Source organism: Antedon mediterranea, chromosome 10, assembly GCF_964355755.1.
Source record: "Antedon mediterranea chromosome 10, ecAntMedi1.1, whole genome shotgun sequence".
Taxonomy (NCBI): Eukaryota; Metazoa; Echinodermata; class Crinoidea; order Comatulida; family Antedonidae; genus Antedon; species Antedon mediterranea.
The window spans coordinates 4,856,908-4,873,313 of NC_092679.1; the positions used below are offsets into that span (position 1 = coordinate 4,856,908).

The window sequence follows — 16,406 nt, forward strand, 5'->3', positions numbered from 1 at the left end:
GTATTGTTATATGTTTAGTGAAATATATGATATGATATATGAAATGTATTTTAAGAATATTACCCAGATACTTTACTGAATAAATAGCAACAATTACAGAAAAGCTATCATTCTTTTTTTATTATTCAGTATTTTTGTTACAGAAAAGCACATTTTATTCATTTCAAGACATTAAAACAAATATTGGGTAAACGAAATCCAAACACTATCGAAAGATAAAAAAGGTAAAAATGAGGAGATATCACAAATCAAAAGGAATACATTTAGAATTTCTGTAATAAATGGACATCATTGAAATACATCGTGGTGGTCATAGTTGTTTTTCCATCAATAACATTTCTTGACTATTCATTATTAAATCATTACGACCGTATCAAGGAAATCATTATTTATATGTCTTTCTATGGAGTCAATGGTGACCAATTTAGTCTTTTACTAGAGGAAAAAATCAGACTTACAGGCCCTATTCCTAAATAGTAATGAAATATGAAGTGAACAATCTTTTATGGCGGCCGTACTAAAAGTAAACAAGTACCAACAGATTAATTCAATAAAAATAGTGCAGTAGTAAATGAAGTTCGTTTTAATTATTCTTTCCAAGAAAAGCAGATATTTGTATAGGCCTAGAGAGATAAACTCAGAGATAAGAACATTATTTTAGAAAGTAAATTAAGTAAGTAAATTTACAACAACATTAATATCCTGAATCCGACAAATTCGCTTCATAGTTCAGTTGAACCAAAATGCAACTTAGCTTTAATTAGATTGGTGGAAATAGCAAAAAAATAGCCTTTGAGTCAACAAACAAATGGCAAAAGTTTGTTTTATTCTTGAAATATGTTCAAAATATATTAGAGAATGCTGTATTCAAAATCTACCTTGATCTGCCCAGTATAAGTGACCTAATTTGCATAACATAAAAATGATATAATAACAATAACAGTTGCAAATTACTAGTTTTGTTAAAGTATACTTAGTAAGTATCATAATGACAGGTCCAGTTCCTCTCCCTTACTTACTGTATTCATTGTATTCTAGGATTCTGGATTGAAGCATCATTTTGCTAATAAAAGCGGATGTAAATAATATATGAATAAAAACTGTACCTATTTTTAATGGCTGGATTATCTCAAACTGAAAAATTTAGGGTGTTACGAAAGTCTATATTTTTTAGGTATTTCTATATTTTCAAGGCATTTGTTGTGTAATATTACTTTTTCCAAAAAAAATGTAAGCATTTCATAATGTATAGGATTGAGTTATGACTGTTAAACATTTGGTTGCTGTTGGAACCACATGAACTCATTTTTACAGTTACAAATTTGTTTTGAAGGAGGTAAAGATATATTTTTCTCACTTTCAGATAATTTTAGTTTAAATACTTCAAACAACCAGCCAGGATTTATTGCTTTTTTTTTATATCTGTGTTTAGTACACATTCTTATACCAAATTCTTTATGGTTTAAAAGATAATTGCGGTCAAAGTTGTCAAATGCAGTCATTTTGATTTTTTACAAATTAGGTCATTTAAAATGGGCAGATCAGGATAGATTTTGGATATAATTAAATATGTATATAATTGAGCATGTTTCAGCAAAAAAGTAACTTTTGCAATTTGTTTGACTCTAAATGCAGTATTTAAAAAATGATAACCAGATAATGGCTTTCTAAATACATAGTAAATTTACATTTGAATGGCAGAATGTCTTATCTTGTACTCTCGTTTGTCAGTGTAAATTGTGCTTTCAATGAGTTTCTTATTCTAAACAATAAAACTATCCTAAACCCCTTTTCCGACTATTCATTTGATAACCATTAGGGGACATAATATGTGTGATATATAGTCATCCATTACCAACATAAAAATTGACTTATTGTCGACGGCTGCATTATAAAACATCAGTGTGTACTTAGAGAGTAGCTAGGCGTAAACAAATGAAGTGGGGTTTTGGCAATTTAGTGAAGGTTATTTTGTTTTTTATTACTCAGTGTCAGTGTAAATTGTGCTTTCAATGAGTTTCTTATTCTAAACAATAAAACTATCCTTGTAATAACCAAATCCCCTTGTCCGAGTATTCATTTGACAACCATTAGGGAACATAATTTATATGATATCTAGTGATTAAAAAATGGAAATTGACTTTTTGTTGATACTGGTTGGTTGGTTCTAATATTTTACTTCATTTTAATAAGAAACGGTTGCATCAGTTGTGTGTATTTAGAGAGTAGACGTAAACAAATGAAGTGGGTTTTGGCAATTTAGTGAACGTTATTTTGTTTTTTTATTACTCCTATGTAGTAAACCCAGATGTAGGCATACGGATGCTGGTAGATTTATTTTGTACACGTCTGACGTCATAATGTTGAGATTTGTTTTTTATTTCGTCGGCCTATATTATGCCATTGGTAAGTGTATTAATAATAATTTCTAGTTTTCAGGATTCATAACATTTAAAACTAACATAAAAGTTTAACATTAAACAATTCTCTCACATAGGCTACGACCACAAATATACATAAGAAGCTACTTTGGTAATTTTTAATGTCTTTCTTTTTTTTCCAAAGGCAATGAATGTAAGCCCGGACAATATCAATGTCGGATGGGAAACTGCATAGACAAAGGTCGTATATGTGCTACTGACGAGACTTGTAATTCTGAAATTAACTGTTGTGAGTGTTGGGATAAGTATACGAATTTAGAACGAAGGTATAAGTTTAAGGTTTAGAACATTGCCACTTACTGCATGATTATGACAATTGTGTTGATCACAAATGAATGAAATATCCACACTTTCAGAAAGTGTTTTTACTTTTTTAGGAATCGCGCCATGTTGTACCACAAAATATTATTTTAAACAATCTTCACACTTGCTTTTAGTAATCCTATTATACAAATTGTTTGCTCTGATTTGCGCAGAATCGTGGAGAAGCCGCAGTCGCTGTTAGATAATCATGACTATAATATTATATTGCATAACAATTTTTGTTACAGGGCAGCATGTTTGTAATGATGAACAATTCCAATGTTTAAGTGGTGGATGTACACCCAAGGCCTACGTATGCGATGGATATGAAAGTTGTAACGATGGATCGGATGAATTCATGTGCAGTAGGTGTAGTTATTTTGTCTAAGAAGGAGGGTTGTCGATGTTTGTAATTAACCAGGGCCGTATACTAGGCCTAAGCTTGGATGATCAATCTCTTGTGATTGGTCAAATTACTCATGTCATTGCGTTGCGTTCTAATTTTAAGCTTGTGCCATGTGGAAAACAATAATTGATTGATTATGTAATGATAAGATAAGGTAAATTAACGGCTTAATGAGTCCGCTCTTTTAAAAACTGGTAAGTGTGAGTTGCTACGATCTTTCTCCTTTTTTTAATGTGTACGATACTTAACGTATTTAGATATTCATTCGTTTAGATACTGACAATCGTTATTCTTAGGGGAAAATAACTTAACTTATAAAACTAACTTATACAATTATTCAATTCCTTCGGTTTTATAGATGTTCATGAATGTAATGCATATCAATTTCGATGTGATTCTATATGTATTCCAGTATACATTGTGTGTAATGGCTTTCCTGATTGTTGGGATTTTTCAGATGAGGAGAATTGCCGTAAGTTCATTTCCAATTAATTGTGGCATCCCTCAAATAACGGCCTATGGTAATAAAGCTTTGTTTCCTTGCCCTTTGTCTTAATGTCAATGTATCGATATTGTAAAATCGTATAAAAATAGACATTTTAGGAGATGTTTTATTTATACTCTAGTATAAGACAAGTGATCTCGAGTTCAGGAGGCTCATCCATCCGACGTAGAATAGTGGATGTTCTTATGTCAAATACGACAGAACATCAGACCAATTAGTATTGGAATTATTACTTTCAAATCGATTTTTATATGACATTCCGAATAAAATATTTTCTTCCCAATGTTTGTAGTCCAACCAACAAATAAATCGTTTTTATTGGTGAAACAATTTTAAAACAGTTTATTTTTTTCTTCAATTTTGCAGCTGATGATGAATGTAACGAGTTCCAATTTCGATGTCTAAGTGGACAATGTGTTGGAGAAGTTTATGTATGTGATTTTTTCCATGATTGTAGAGATTCTTCAGATGAGCTGAATTGTTGTAAGTTCATTATATCATTTGAAAATACTTCAGTAAATTTATAAAGAATTTGAAATTGGTTTTATGGAGCGGAAGCTGTACAATATGTTGTATAGTGGTCCACCCGTTTGTGCAGTTTACGTCTAGGCCTACTTAATCACGTCAATTACGATGAAAAATTAAAAAAAATCAGTTATTTGATTAAACCTATTTATATTGGTCGCATTGTAACTCTAAACTAGTCCACATTACTGGCATAAATAACATTATACAAGTCTTATCTTTGTAGATGTCCATGACTGCAGTGAATCTGAATTTCGATGTCTCAATGGTCAATGTATTAATGCTTTGAATAAATGTGATGACGTCATCAACTGTAATGACCATTCAGATGAGGAGAATTGTTGTAAGTTGATATTTGGAACACTGTATTAGTTAAAATTACGCTCTCTTAGCAATGTGTCACAAAACCTCGTGCAAACGTAAGTAAATTATCTCGCCTAAGGATACAAGCAATGCGACAATTGGATTCAAACGTCGAACTCACGACCAACACACTGCGCCCTTAGTCGTGCATTATGACATTCAGTAAAACATATTTTGATTTTTTTTTTATTCCGAAAGACAACCTCTACAGCACTAAACTAGCAGTAACGACAGGATCACGTTCAATTGACAGTGAGTATTCGAAACAAAAAATAAATGCTACATAATAAATCTATATTATATAAATGTATTTTAATTGTCATTTTCATGACTAAATAAATCGAGTAGTTTATTAGGCCTCCTGGTTATTTTTCAGTATTATATTCTTTTTACATTTTGACAATTACACAATTATATTAACAGTATTTATTTTTCCTTAAATACCACTACATTTTGGGTATCTAGGACGCAACGCACAAGCATAAGCGCACTTGCGACACGATCAGTTCCACGTCCATTAACAAGAGAATATGTACATAGTACAGTACTGTTGGTATTTGTCGCAGCCAGACATAAGATCAAAAGACTGTTACAAGTTCCTATCTTGGCAAGTCAAGCTCAGTGTTCTTTTAGATTGCCTTGGGAAAACCAATCGGCGTTAAAAATCAAGTCATTTCAGAAGTACCGTCGTAACCTTAAAAAAACATACAAATATCATTATTTTTCTTTTGTGTGTAATAGGCAGTCGATGTAGGCCAGACCAGTTCAGTTGTGGACATAGGAACTGTATATCTATAGGTTTGATATGTGATTCGAATATTGATTGTGGAGATGGTAGTGACGAAAGTAACTGTGGTAAGTGATTTATCTTCGTTACGCGACTCAACGCAAGGACGTGGCAACGGTTACCGTAATTGACCAATAAGCGATAGTTCCTTCGTGAGAAAGAAGTAAAACTGGAGCACCACTCGAACAATCATGGCACCATTCCTTCTAGACATTGCAAGGTTAATGTTTGCTAAATGGAATATAAAAATTGTCAAATTATATTACTAGCCAAAATACAAGTTTGACCGAGGTTCGACACCATGATGTCCCCCCACCCCCTTTTTTTTTTATGGATAATTGGTTGAGATACCCGTGCCGTTTTACCCAAACGAAATTACCTCATGGAATATCCCGGATTGAATATATGTTTTTTATATAATCTTACAGCTCAACATGTTTGTAATGAGCAACAATTGACATGCGCAGTTGGATGTAAGCACAAGACGTCTGAATGTAATTTTTTTGCAGATTGCCCGGATGGAGCGGATGAGCGTAACTGTAGTAAGTTTAATTTTTGTATTATCATATTAAGTATAGTATGAATCCTGAGAGAGATCAATGAGGTTCGGAGAAACAAGGACATGCGATCACATTCGAAAAGGGCAGTAACATGAAAAAGGGGCAGGAATAAATACGGGACATGAATGAACACGGGCAGGACTGAAAACGGGACCAGAAAATAGGCAGCAACACGGGATAAAAAAATTAACATGGGTTAGACAGGAATGAAGTGGGATAGGAATGAAGATGAGACATGAATGAACACGGGTCAGGAAACAACATGTGACAAGATTGAACACGGGGAGACCGGCGGCAGCACACGGGGCAGGGATAATCACAAGGCAGAATAAACATGGGAAGGAATGAAGATGAGTCAGAAATGAACATGTGACAGGAATGAATATGGGTCAGGAAACAACGTGAGACAGGAATGAAAACGGGGAGATGGGTGACAGCTCGGGCAGAGATAAGCACGAGGCAGAATAAAAATGGAAAGGAATGAAGATGAATCAGGAATGAACATGGGTCAGGAATAAACACGTGACAGGAATTAACACTGGTCAGTGAACAACATGGGGCAGGAATAAAAACGGGGAGATGGGTGGCAGCTCGGGATAAGCACGAAGCAGAATAAACATAGTAAGGAATGAAGATGAGACAGGAATAAAACGGGTCAACAGGAAAGAACTTGTGACAGGAATCGGGCAGAATGATCATGGTACAGGAATGAAAACGGGCAGATGGGCAGCAGTACGGGGTAGGAATACACACGAGGCAGAATAAACATGGGACAGGAATGAACATGAGTCAGGAATGAATACAGATCAGGAATGAATATGTGGCAAGAATGAACACGAGGCACAATAAACACGAGGCACAATAAACACGTAAACATTTGACAGAAAAAGAACACGAGACAAGAATGAACACGGGGCAAGAAGATTGGGAAGCAGTAAGTGAAAAAAGGGAGTTTGTTGTCCAATATATTAACTGTTGGCCAGGTATTATCTTATTGAATAATATATCTTTGAACTTTGTTAATCAATAGATTATAATGGATGTAATGAATATCAGTTCGATTGTGGATATTGCATACCTAAGGCACTGGTGTGCATAGCTCAATGCAGTCTCGGATTGTTCTGCACCAGTGGTAAGTAGCTTTGATTACAAGCTCTTTTTTCTATTGAAATTTAAGTTGCATAGTTTGTTTACGTTGCATAGTTTGCTTCTTCTAAAAATAACTGAAAAAAAAATACACCAGTTAAAAAACCTATAGGAGGTCAAGTTAAATCAGATATAACTGTGAAACCCATCGAAGTTATATCGGAGGTGTATCGGTATATTGAAGCTGACCAACGCAGAGGCATAAAGCGTGGTTCCCACTACAACGCAACGCAGCGATGTATCGACGCAAGGTGGTGTATTGCAAGTAATAATAATAATAATAATAACACTAACAATAATAATAATAATATTTATCTCCACAAATAATAAAGAAAAATACAGAGTAGCATAATACTGTAAATATACAACTGATAATGAACATAAATAGTATAATGCAAGAAAAGAAGTTGGTAAGTGGAAAAGGGACGCCGACCAAGAAAGAACCGACTAAGCAACAGTTTTGCAATCATCGCGCTACAGCATGGTCCACACTAGATTTCACGCAGGCGGGGGTAAACACAATTAATTAAAAGTGCATTGTCTTATGTTGCGTGGGCTGCGTTACGTTGCGTCGCTAGTGGGAACAACGCTTTAGAGAGAGACCTACAGTACAATAAAATATAGAAAACATTACATTTTTTAGGTAACTATGAGTGTAATGAATTCCAATATCGATGTACAAGTGGACAATGTATTGTTGAAAACTCAGTATGCAATAACATTAATGATTGTGAAGACAATTCAGATGAAGAAAACTGTCGTAAGCAAAAACATAGACATCATTTAATAAAGTTTCTGCTCAAATAATATCAAACCACATAATATTTTCGGAGGAGTTAGGAAAGAAGGATTACTATACATGATCTGAACCATAGCCATAAACCATCAGGCGTTGGTTTCAATCTAACTACTTTTTTACCGGACACAGTTATTGACACAACAAAAACACATTCTTATTTGTGTTGTTGTATAGTACCTGTAGTAGTAATAATTCTATTATAACTCAGCTACCTTTAAATGATAAAAAAGATACAAAAATAGGACTGGACAAACTTATTGACACAACAAAATAAGAACCCATTCTTATTTGTGTTGTCCACAAATATGTTATAACCCACGGCAACCATCTTTAAAATGATTTAAAAAAGATACAATAACACATTGTAACATTAATGTAATTTGTTTTAGACATTTGTAAAGGTTCTAAAGAAAGAATTTACAGTAAGTTCCAAGAATTACAATCTTGCTAAATTATGGTTAATTGTAGATATGCTAGTAGTTAAAGATATCGCATCACCGTCGAATTCTCTTCTTGGTGTCACCGCCGGCAGCACAACAAACTCGAATGAACTTTCTACCCAACAAATAACTTTCATCTCAACTTTTGAAGAAGGAACTGTTATAGACAATCACGAACTCAATACTGACATAAAAGTAACCACAATAACAAGAAGTGACTTGACTGAAAACGCCGATGACGTTATGACCATACAAGAGACAATTCTCTCAACTGACGGTAAGTTCTTTTTCAGAAGTCCTACCCTGTCTTGTCGATGATGACATATTCTGATATAATTCATCAAGATCTGGCGCCATTATTATAACATAGTAAATCAACACGAACCTATAGGTTATCACAAATCCTACAGCAATAGCAATTCAAATTATTAGTTTTCTTTCTGTACTGTATAATTTCACATTATATTTCAGTCAATTTTGAAGCTGAATCACCAAATTTTCTTCTATTGCCTGTAGTAGTAATGATTATCTTATAACCAAACTACCTTTAAATGATAAAAAAAGATACAAAAATATGACTGAATAAAATTATTGACATAACAAAATAAGAACCCATTCTTATTTGTGGTGTTGTAGTAAACAGTCCACGAATAATCTTTAATGATTTAAAAAAATACAATAACACATTGCAACATTTATGTAATTTGTTTAGACATTTGTAAAGGTTCTAAAGAAAGAATTTACAGTAAGTTCCAAGAATTACAATCTTCCTAAATTTCGGTAACAAACTCTACGTTGATTGTAGATATGCTAGAAGTTGAAGATACCGCATCACCATCGAATTCACTTCTTGGTGTCACCGGCAGCACATCAAACTCGAATAAACTTTCTACCCAACAAATAATTTCCATCTCAAATGTTGAAGAAAGAAGAACTGTTAAAGACAACCACGAACTCAATACTGACCTAACCGTAACCACAGTAACAAGAAGTGACTCGACTGAAAACGCCGATGACGTTACGACCATACAAGAGACAATTCTCTCAACTGACGGTAAGTTCTTTTTCTGTAGTCCTACTCTGTCTTGTCGATGATGACATATTCTGATATAATTCATCAAGATCTGGCGCCATTATTATAACATAGTAAATCAACACGAACCTATAGGTTATCACAAATCCTACAGCAATAGCAATTCAAATTATTAGTTTACTTTCTGTACTGTATAATTTCACATTATATTTCAGTCAATTTTGAAGCTGAATCACCAATTTTTTCTTCTATTGCCTGTAGTAGTAATAATTATCTTATAACCCAACCACCTTTAAATGATAAAAAAAGATACGAAAATATGACTGAACAAAATTATTGACATAACAAAATAAGAACCCATTCTTATTTGTGGTGTTGTAGTAAATAGTCCACAAATAATGTTATAACCCATGGCAACCATCTTTAAAATGATTTTAAAAAGATACAATAACACATTGCAACATTTATGTAATTTATTTAGACATTTGTAAAGGTTCTAAAGAAAGAATTTACAGTAAGTTCCAAGAATTACAATCTTCCTAAATTTCGGTAACAAACTCTACGTTGATTGTAGATATGCTAGAAGTTGAAGATACCGCATCACCATCGAATTCACTTCTTGGTGTCACCGGCAGCACATCAAACTCGAATAAACTTTCTACCCAACAAATAATTTCCATCTCAAATGTTGAAGAAAGAAGAACTGTTAAAGACAACCACGAACTCAATACTGACCTAACCGTAACCACAGTAACAAGAAGTGACTCGACTGAAAACGCCGATGACGTTACGACCATACAAGAGACAATTCTCTCAACTGACGGTAAGTTCTTTTTCTGTAGTCCTACTCTGTCTTGTCGATGATGACATATTCTGATATAATTCATCAAGATCTGGCGCCATTATTATAACATAGTAAATCAACACGAACCTATAGGTTATCACAAATCCTACAGCAATAGCAATTCAAATTATTAGTTTACTTTCTGTACTGTATAATTTCACATTATATTTCAGTCAATTTTGAAGCTGAATTACCAAATTTTTCTATTATTGTTGTTTCTGAAACAACAATTGTCAAAGTTTCTACTATGGCTAAAGAGAGTGTCACAGGTCAGTAATGAAAAACTAGAAGTAAAAATAAGTACGTACTTAAATTTAACATAATTGTAATATAGGCTGTACTTTCAGTTTTCTTAATTTTCATCTACGTATTAATCAACTGCTCGTTAGACTATGATAATTGAATTGATATAGGTAGATTCACTCCAGTGTCTAGTGTACTCCATATAACCCAACTTTGTGAACCCATAGAGCTCCGAAGAACGTTTTCGAAAATAAAGGCCTAACTAATCAATTTTTTAGATGGACCATACAAACTTATTGCAAGATTGACTGAAGCAGAACAAAAAACTAAACAAAAAACTGTGTAAGTTTAATGGTAAATGATTGAACGTTAAAGGTATTTATATTTGTTCAGACTTAACCGGAAACTGAGGAAATTCGAATTGAGCCTTTCACGGACCCACGGCAGTCAGCCCCCTACTCTTTGCGAATACCAAGTTCTTTAACATACACTATGTACACGGAAACAACGACTTTCCGTCCCATCCGAAGGGCGCGTAAATGAGAGAAAATTATCTTGGTGGATACAGTTATGATGGTACAAATATGCTCGGGCACCCATACCTATCACATGCGTCCGATAGTATCATTACACAATTACTCTAGATCTCCGGTACATACATCACCCGCCGCGAGGCGGTCTCCCATCTTCCAGAATGCAACCCTTGACCTGACGAGAGAACCGGTTCTTCAACGCGGTATTATTGAATTATTATTATATACATTATAATAAAAGACAACCCGTTTTGTTCTTTTACTATCACTACCTAGATCTTCAAGTACTGTCGATATTTTCATAATGTGAACTTACTTAAAAATATTTCTATTATTCTATTATATATAAAATTCTATTTTCAGAGAAGGAGAATTTCTCCCAAGCGCCTCTGACATTGTGGAAGTTATCGTTTACAACAAAAATAACAAGTCTATCAGTACGGAATGCGAGATAGTGTTCAATAATATTACGTTGAAGAATTTAGCTACAGAAAACGAAACGGATATTTTACATTTACCAGTTTGCCATTTTACACATGGAAGACCAAATTCGTATGTAAACTTATTTTTGTTTATTTTATTATAATACGTCATAGTAGGGCAAAACATCTGTTTAGATTAGTACTATATTTCTTTTAAGGTAAAGGTGACGATTATTATTAATTTTAGGACATGGTCAACAGAGGGATGTTTAACGGTGTACCATTACGATTATGTCATCAGTGGTGTGACGTGTATATGCAATCATCTGACGTCATTTGTGGTTCTCTTGAAACCAAACTATGTGAGATTAAAACTTTACTCAGTCAAATATTTGTTTATGTTGCTATACCAATGTAATATTATAACGAATCACAAAAAAACCCCAGAAAAATACATTAAAACACAATTAGTAATAATAGAAAAAGACAAAATAAATACAGTACTACGGTTTCTTGCACAAATAATAAAAAGCGAAAACAGAATGTTAATTTGTATATAATTTATATAAATATTTGTTGGTGGATTCAAACATGTACTACAAATGGAGAGAGGCATTATATACCAATAGATAAAAGATTTGGTTCTCTCTCCTTCATCTTTTTTTTGTAATGTATTAACTATATGGAAAATTGTCTGAAATAAAAGCTGAATTGAATTGAATTGTTAATGATAAATCTTATGTCTTTTGTAAAACCTGGTGAAACAAATAGAATCGTTAGTATATAGTGATATGAATGGTGTAGTATTTTATAATAACAATTAGTAAATTAAACATATGCAAATAGCCATATTTTGTTAAAATTAACAGATGATGTCACTGAGAAAATATTAATAAGCTATTATTCTTTTAGTGGCCTTACTTGACAAAAAACGTCTTTTTTTGCAAAGGTTAGAATACAAATACACTTCATTAGTGCCCTAATCATTTTGTTTTGGTTATTTAGAAAAATTCACAAAATGAGAAGAGAGCAATATCTATGCTTACAAACATCACAATTGGAATGTCCAGTGTTTTTCTCATAATAACGCTTATTACGATAATCAGCATAAGGTAAGCTAATTGGTAATTGCGTCGCTGTTGTTGAAAGTAAAGCGCGGCATTTTTATCCATAGGCCTATAAACCAACAAAAGGTTTATACTAGGTCCCACTTTTCATAAAATTATTTTGAATTCTGTGTCTGTTTATCGTGTTAATATTAATTCTGAATTCAGTCACTACTTCGATTCGATTCCTATAATCAACTTCAACTTAATTTGAATTGTGAACGAGTTTGTTTCCCTTTGCCTGTGTTCGTCGAATAAACAAACTACACACGACAGAGTTAATTCAAATGCATAATGTCATTTAATATTTTAATATTGGTCGTTTTAGTTTGTTTAATACACATACTTTGTTATATGTTTTTATTTCAGAGAACTGAGAAATTCCGACAGATATAGGTTGTTACGTCATCTGGTAATTGCTTTACTTTTGGTGCATTTTTTCTTTCCTTTCTTAAATCTAAAAGTAAGTTCTGCTTTTTTTCTTATTTAAGTCGTTTTGAAATGTTTATAGAAACTCTATGCTGATTCATTTATGATGTTACATTTTTTTATCATTAGAGATTATCATTAACACGATACTCTATAACAAATTTATTTACAGTCTAAAAACTAGTGCACATGCAATGCACAGACAAATAGTGACATTTTGTTTCCTAATAGATTCGTAATCAAGTTGCGTGTACTTTCCTTGCTGGATGTCTTCACTACAGCTTGATGGTAGCGTTCTTTTGGATGTTGATTATGTCAACAGATATATACATAAAGATTAAACACTCATTTATGGATCATGAAAAACGATTTGTTTACTGTCGTTACATCGCTTGGATTGCACCCGGTATTGTTGTTCTCATAACTGCGTGCGCAACAAGAGAAAACTACGCATCTGATGGGTAAATCCTTTTTACACAATTGATCTGAGCGTACACGCGTACCGCGAGTGAACGCGCGCGTACAAAAAATGTACAATTATCAGCATTTTGACGCACGTTTAATTCACCGACCACCATAACCCATCAGCAACAATAATGAAGGAGAATCATTCATTACCTCCGCCAAGGAGGTTATGTTTTCACCCCTGTATGTTTGTGTGTGTGTTTGTGTGTTTGTGTGTTTGTGTGTGTGTCTGTGAACAGCCTGGAGGCCACAGTTTTTATCCGATTCTAACCAAATTTGGACACAATGATCTATGGCCAAAAAGCTCAGACGAGTTCGAATTTGAGGGGGAAAGGTCATAGGTCAAGGTCACAACTAACAAAAAACTATTTTACTGCCTAGAGACCACAGTTTTGATCCGATTCTCACCAAACTTAGCCACAATGATCAATGACACATCATATAATTGTGGTTAAATTTTGAAGGGTCAGGGTCAAAGATCAAGGTCCACAAAAAAAAAAAAAAATAAATAAAAAAAAAAACCCTCAGTGTGACTTGAACCAGCGATCTCAACTGTGAGAGGCTGGACACATAACCATTACACCACACTGTCATCCACAACTTTGCAGTGTGCAGTTAACATATTTACACTTAGAACTAATAAAAAAAAATGTAAAAAAAATATATTCAGGGGGAATTTTATGTAGGGGAATTTTACAGTAGGCGGAGGTTTGTACTCTCGGAGTACCCTCTAGTTTTTAATGTTTCAATTTTTGTAATACAATATTTTCAGACTTTTGTCTGCTTTTTCTAAATTTGTAATACATAAATAAATTAGACCGACAACAATTGACCGGAACCTGGAATGTTCGAATTGTATGACAAGTTTGTTCCATAAACATGAATCGCATTTGTTTAGTTGTAAAACAATTGCATATTCGATGCTTAATGTAATTTATGAGTTTCTAATTGAATGCAACAGTATTTTTTAATTAAATAAACTTTCTATATATTTTTAAAAACTCATTAGATGTTGGTTGGACACTGACTCGGGTGCAATATGGACTTTTATTTCTTGTGTCTGTATTACTATCATGGTAAATATTGTTCAATGTATATTACTCAGTATCGGTGATATGAGAGGTGAAGAATTTGGAAATTACATATTCACCATAACATACGCTATCAATGTGCTGTTTTACATTTTATTTTGTAGATCGTTCTTGTTCAGATGACTGTTGTTGGGGTTTTAATTTACAAGAAGTCCAAGCTACCAAATCAGAGTAAAAATGACATTGACACTCTTAAACGGCTGAGGTAATTTTAAAATACACTCAAAAGATATTCAATTGAGCTACGATATTTTCCTTTTGATTTTACTTTTTGGGACTTTGCCACTTTCAAAACTCAAAAGAAATGTATTACCATTTTAAAGACACATCGTTCTTTTCCAGTTTGTTTTATTCTCATAAAATATTTGTAAATTAAAAAGATGTTCTTTTTTATTGTTGTTTTGAAAGAAATAAATGTTAAATTGAATTGAATTGAATATATGTAGCCTACGCACTTTTGTTGGCGCAGCTTAAATAGAATACCGTTTTATTATAAGAATAACTACATGTCGAGCAGCATTGATTTGACAATTAAATATAATACCGGTAGCCTACGTACTTTTGTTGACGCAGTTTAAGTAGAATACTGTTTTATTATGAGCAGCATTGATTTGACATTTTCTTAATGTACACCTATTTTAAATTAAACAGAACCATGATAGGAGGTTTGCTGACCGTTACTCCAGTCGTTGGAATTCCTTGGATGTTTGGTATAATTATAATTTTTGATGATTCTGAGACAATGCAATACATATTCGTTATTTTGAATAGCACGCAGGGATTCTTTATTTGGCTGACACAGTGCTTTTTTAGCAATGAGGTAATTAACCTGCGCGTACAAACCATGATAATCAGTATTACTAGTTTCACATATGGCGTTCCATACGTATAACAAATGAGCCCAGAACGCTTTATTTTTTTTCCTATCCAATTAAGGCAGAAATCATGAATACTTAATTACCTTTTGTTTTGTGAAACAATTAACACGATTGTCACATGTGTACTATAAGCAAATGTGTTTTATTTCACTTATATTTCAGGTAAGACGTGCAGTGAAGAAGAGTTTGAACAACAAAATAGGACCTATCTTTGATAACACCAGTTCTAATACTATTAACACACGTTAGACGTGGAGCACTGTGGCGCAATGGTTAGACCATTAGACTTGCAATCAAGAGGTTGTCGGTTCAAGCCCCGGCTCGGTGACTGCAGTGTTGAGTCCTTGTTCCTCCCTAACCGGTATGTAAAAAGTACTGGGAAGGTAAATCAGACTCGACTCGTGTGTAGTGGAGTCTGGCCCAAACGCTAAAGAAATGGAGATGGGCACCACGGCCGTTAGCATTAGCTTAGGTTTCGACTTTACCTTACCTAAACGTCCATCGAAATGAAAGAAGTGGAGGACCATATATATTTATTAACTAAGAACTAATTTAATGTTGTATTTTACGTTATAAGCACATACTGTACATTAAATGATACTTTTTAAAGCATTAGGTCTACTTGGTTAGCACTGTTATTTATCAATTTGTAATTGAGATAACTTAACGTATGCCAACAGAAAATAAGTAGAGTATTTATTTATTTTTATTTTTGTATTTAAAAACATATTTATTCATGTATAGATGTAGCACCTGTTTTACATTTTGTCCCCCTGCGTGGTTCAACCAACATGTTTTATTTATTGTTGTTTCTATGGCAGTTTGAATAGTCTCCCGGAGAGGACAAATAGCCACAGTTTGAATAGTCTCCCGGAGAGGACAAATAGCCACATAGCCATTAAGGCTAGTGGCAAATAAAGCAAATACATTTAAAGATATTATTATTGTATGAGATGATTATCGTTGTGGAGAGCCTCTCAAATGTTATTTTTGTTACAACATTTAGGTAATCCTGCCTCATTGATAAATGATATGATAAATATGATATGTATTTAAAGAATATTACCTAAATATTTTACTGAATAAA

At 33.3% G+C, this 16,406-nt stretch overlaps 2 protein-coding genes across 2 annotated transcripts; both read left to right on the forward strand.

The window, feature by feature from the left end:
* Nucleotides 1-2,207: 2,207 nt before the first annotated feature.
* LOC140060544 (uncharacterized) lies at nucleotides 2,208-7,171 on the forward strand. The gene is made up of 10 exons (XM_072106805.1): nucleotides 2,208-2,406; nucleotides 2,566-2,670; nucleotides 2,993-3,109; nucleotides 3,509-3,622; nucleotides 4,022-4,138; nucleotides 4,407-4,523; nucleotides 4,742-4,795; nucleotides 5,285-5,398; nucleotides 5,759-5,872; nucleotides 6,921-7,171. The coding sequence occupies exons 1-10, from the start codon at nucleotides 2,361-2,363 to the stop codon at nucleotides 7,028-7,030; spliced, it is 1,008 nt and encodes a 335-aa protein (XP_071962906.1). The 5' UTR covers nucleotides 2,208-2,360; the 3' UTR covers nucleotides 7,031-7,171.
* Nucleotides 7,172-10,677: 3,506 nt separating this feature from the next.
* Nucleotides 10,678-16,406, forward strand: LOC140060673 (adhesion G-protein coupled receptor D1-like). Its single transcript, XM_072106983.1, has 10 exons — nucleotides 10,678-10,737; nucleotides 11,292-11,480; nucleotides 11,598-11,712; nucleotides 12,356-12,462; nucleotides 12,826-12,919; nucleotides 13,117-13,346; nucleotides 14,360-14,426; nucleotides 14,546-14,646; nucleotides 15,093-15,261; nucleotides 15,482-16,406. Exons 4-10 carry the CDS (start codon nucleotides 12,389-12,391, stop codon nucleotides 15,566-15,568), a joined length of 822 nt encoding a protein of 273 aa, XP_071963084.1. The 5' UTR covers nucleotides 10,678-10,737; nucleotides 11,292-11,480; nucleotides 11,598-11,712; nucleotides 12,356-12,388; the 3' UTR covers nucleotides 15,569-16,406.

What these genes read in the sequence shown, in the direction of transcription:
- LOC140060544 (XM_072106805.1), top strand. Translation starts at nt 2,361, where the DNA reads ATGTTGAGATTTGTTTTTTATTTCGTCGGCCTATATTATGCCATTG. An exon ending in ATCGGATGAATTCATGTGCA is followed by an intron (nt 3,110 to 3,508) that starts GTAGGTGTAGTT and finishes TCGGTTTTATAG; the next exon opens with ATGTTCATGAATGTAATGCA. An exon ending in TTCAGATGAGGAGAATTGTT is followed by an intron (nt 4,524 to 4,741) that starts GTAAGTTGATAT and finishes TTATTCCGAAAG; the next exon opens with ACAACCTCTACAGCACTAAA.
- LOC140060673 (XM_072106983.1), top strand. Translation starts at nt 12,389, where the DNA reads ATGCTTACAAACATCACAATTGGAATGTCCAGTGTTTTTCTCATAATA. An exon ending in GAAAACTACGCATCTGATGG is followed by an intron (nt 13,347 to 14,359) that starts GTAAATCCTTTT and finishes AAAACTCATTAG; the next exon opens with ATGTTGGTTGGACACTGACT. An exon ending in GTGTCTGTATTACTATCATG is followed by an intron (nt 14,427 to 14,545) that starts GTAAATATTGTT and finishes TTTATTTTGTAG; the next exon opens with ATCGTTCTTGTTCAGATGAC.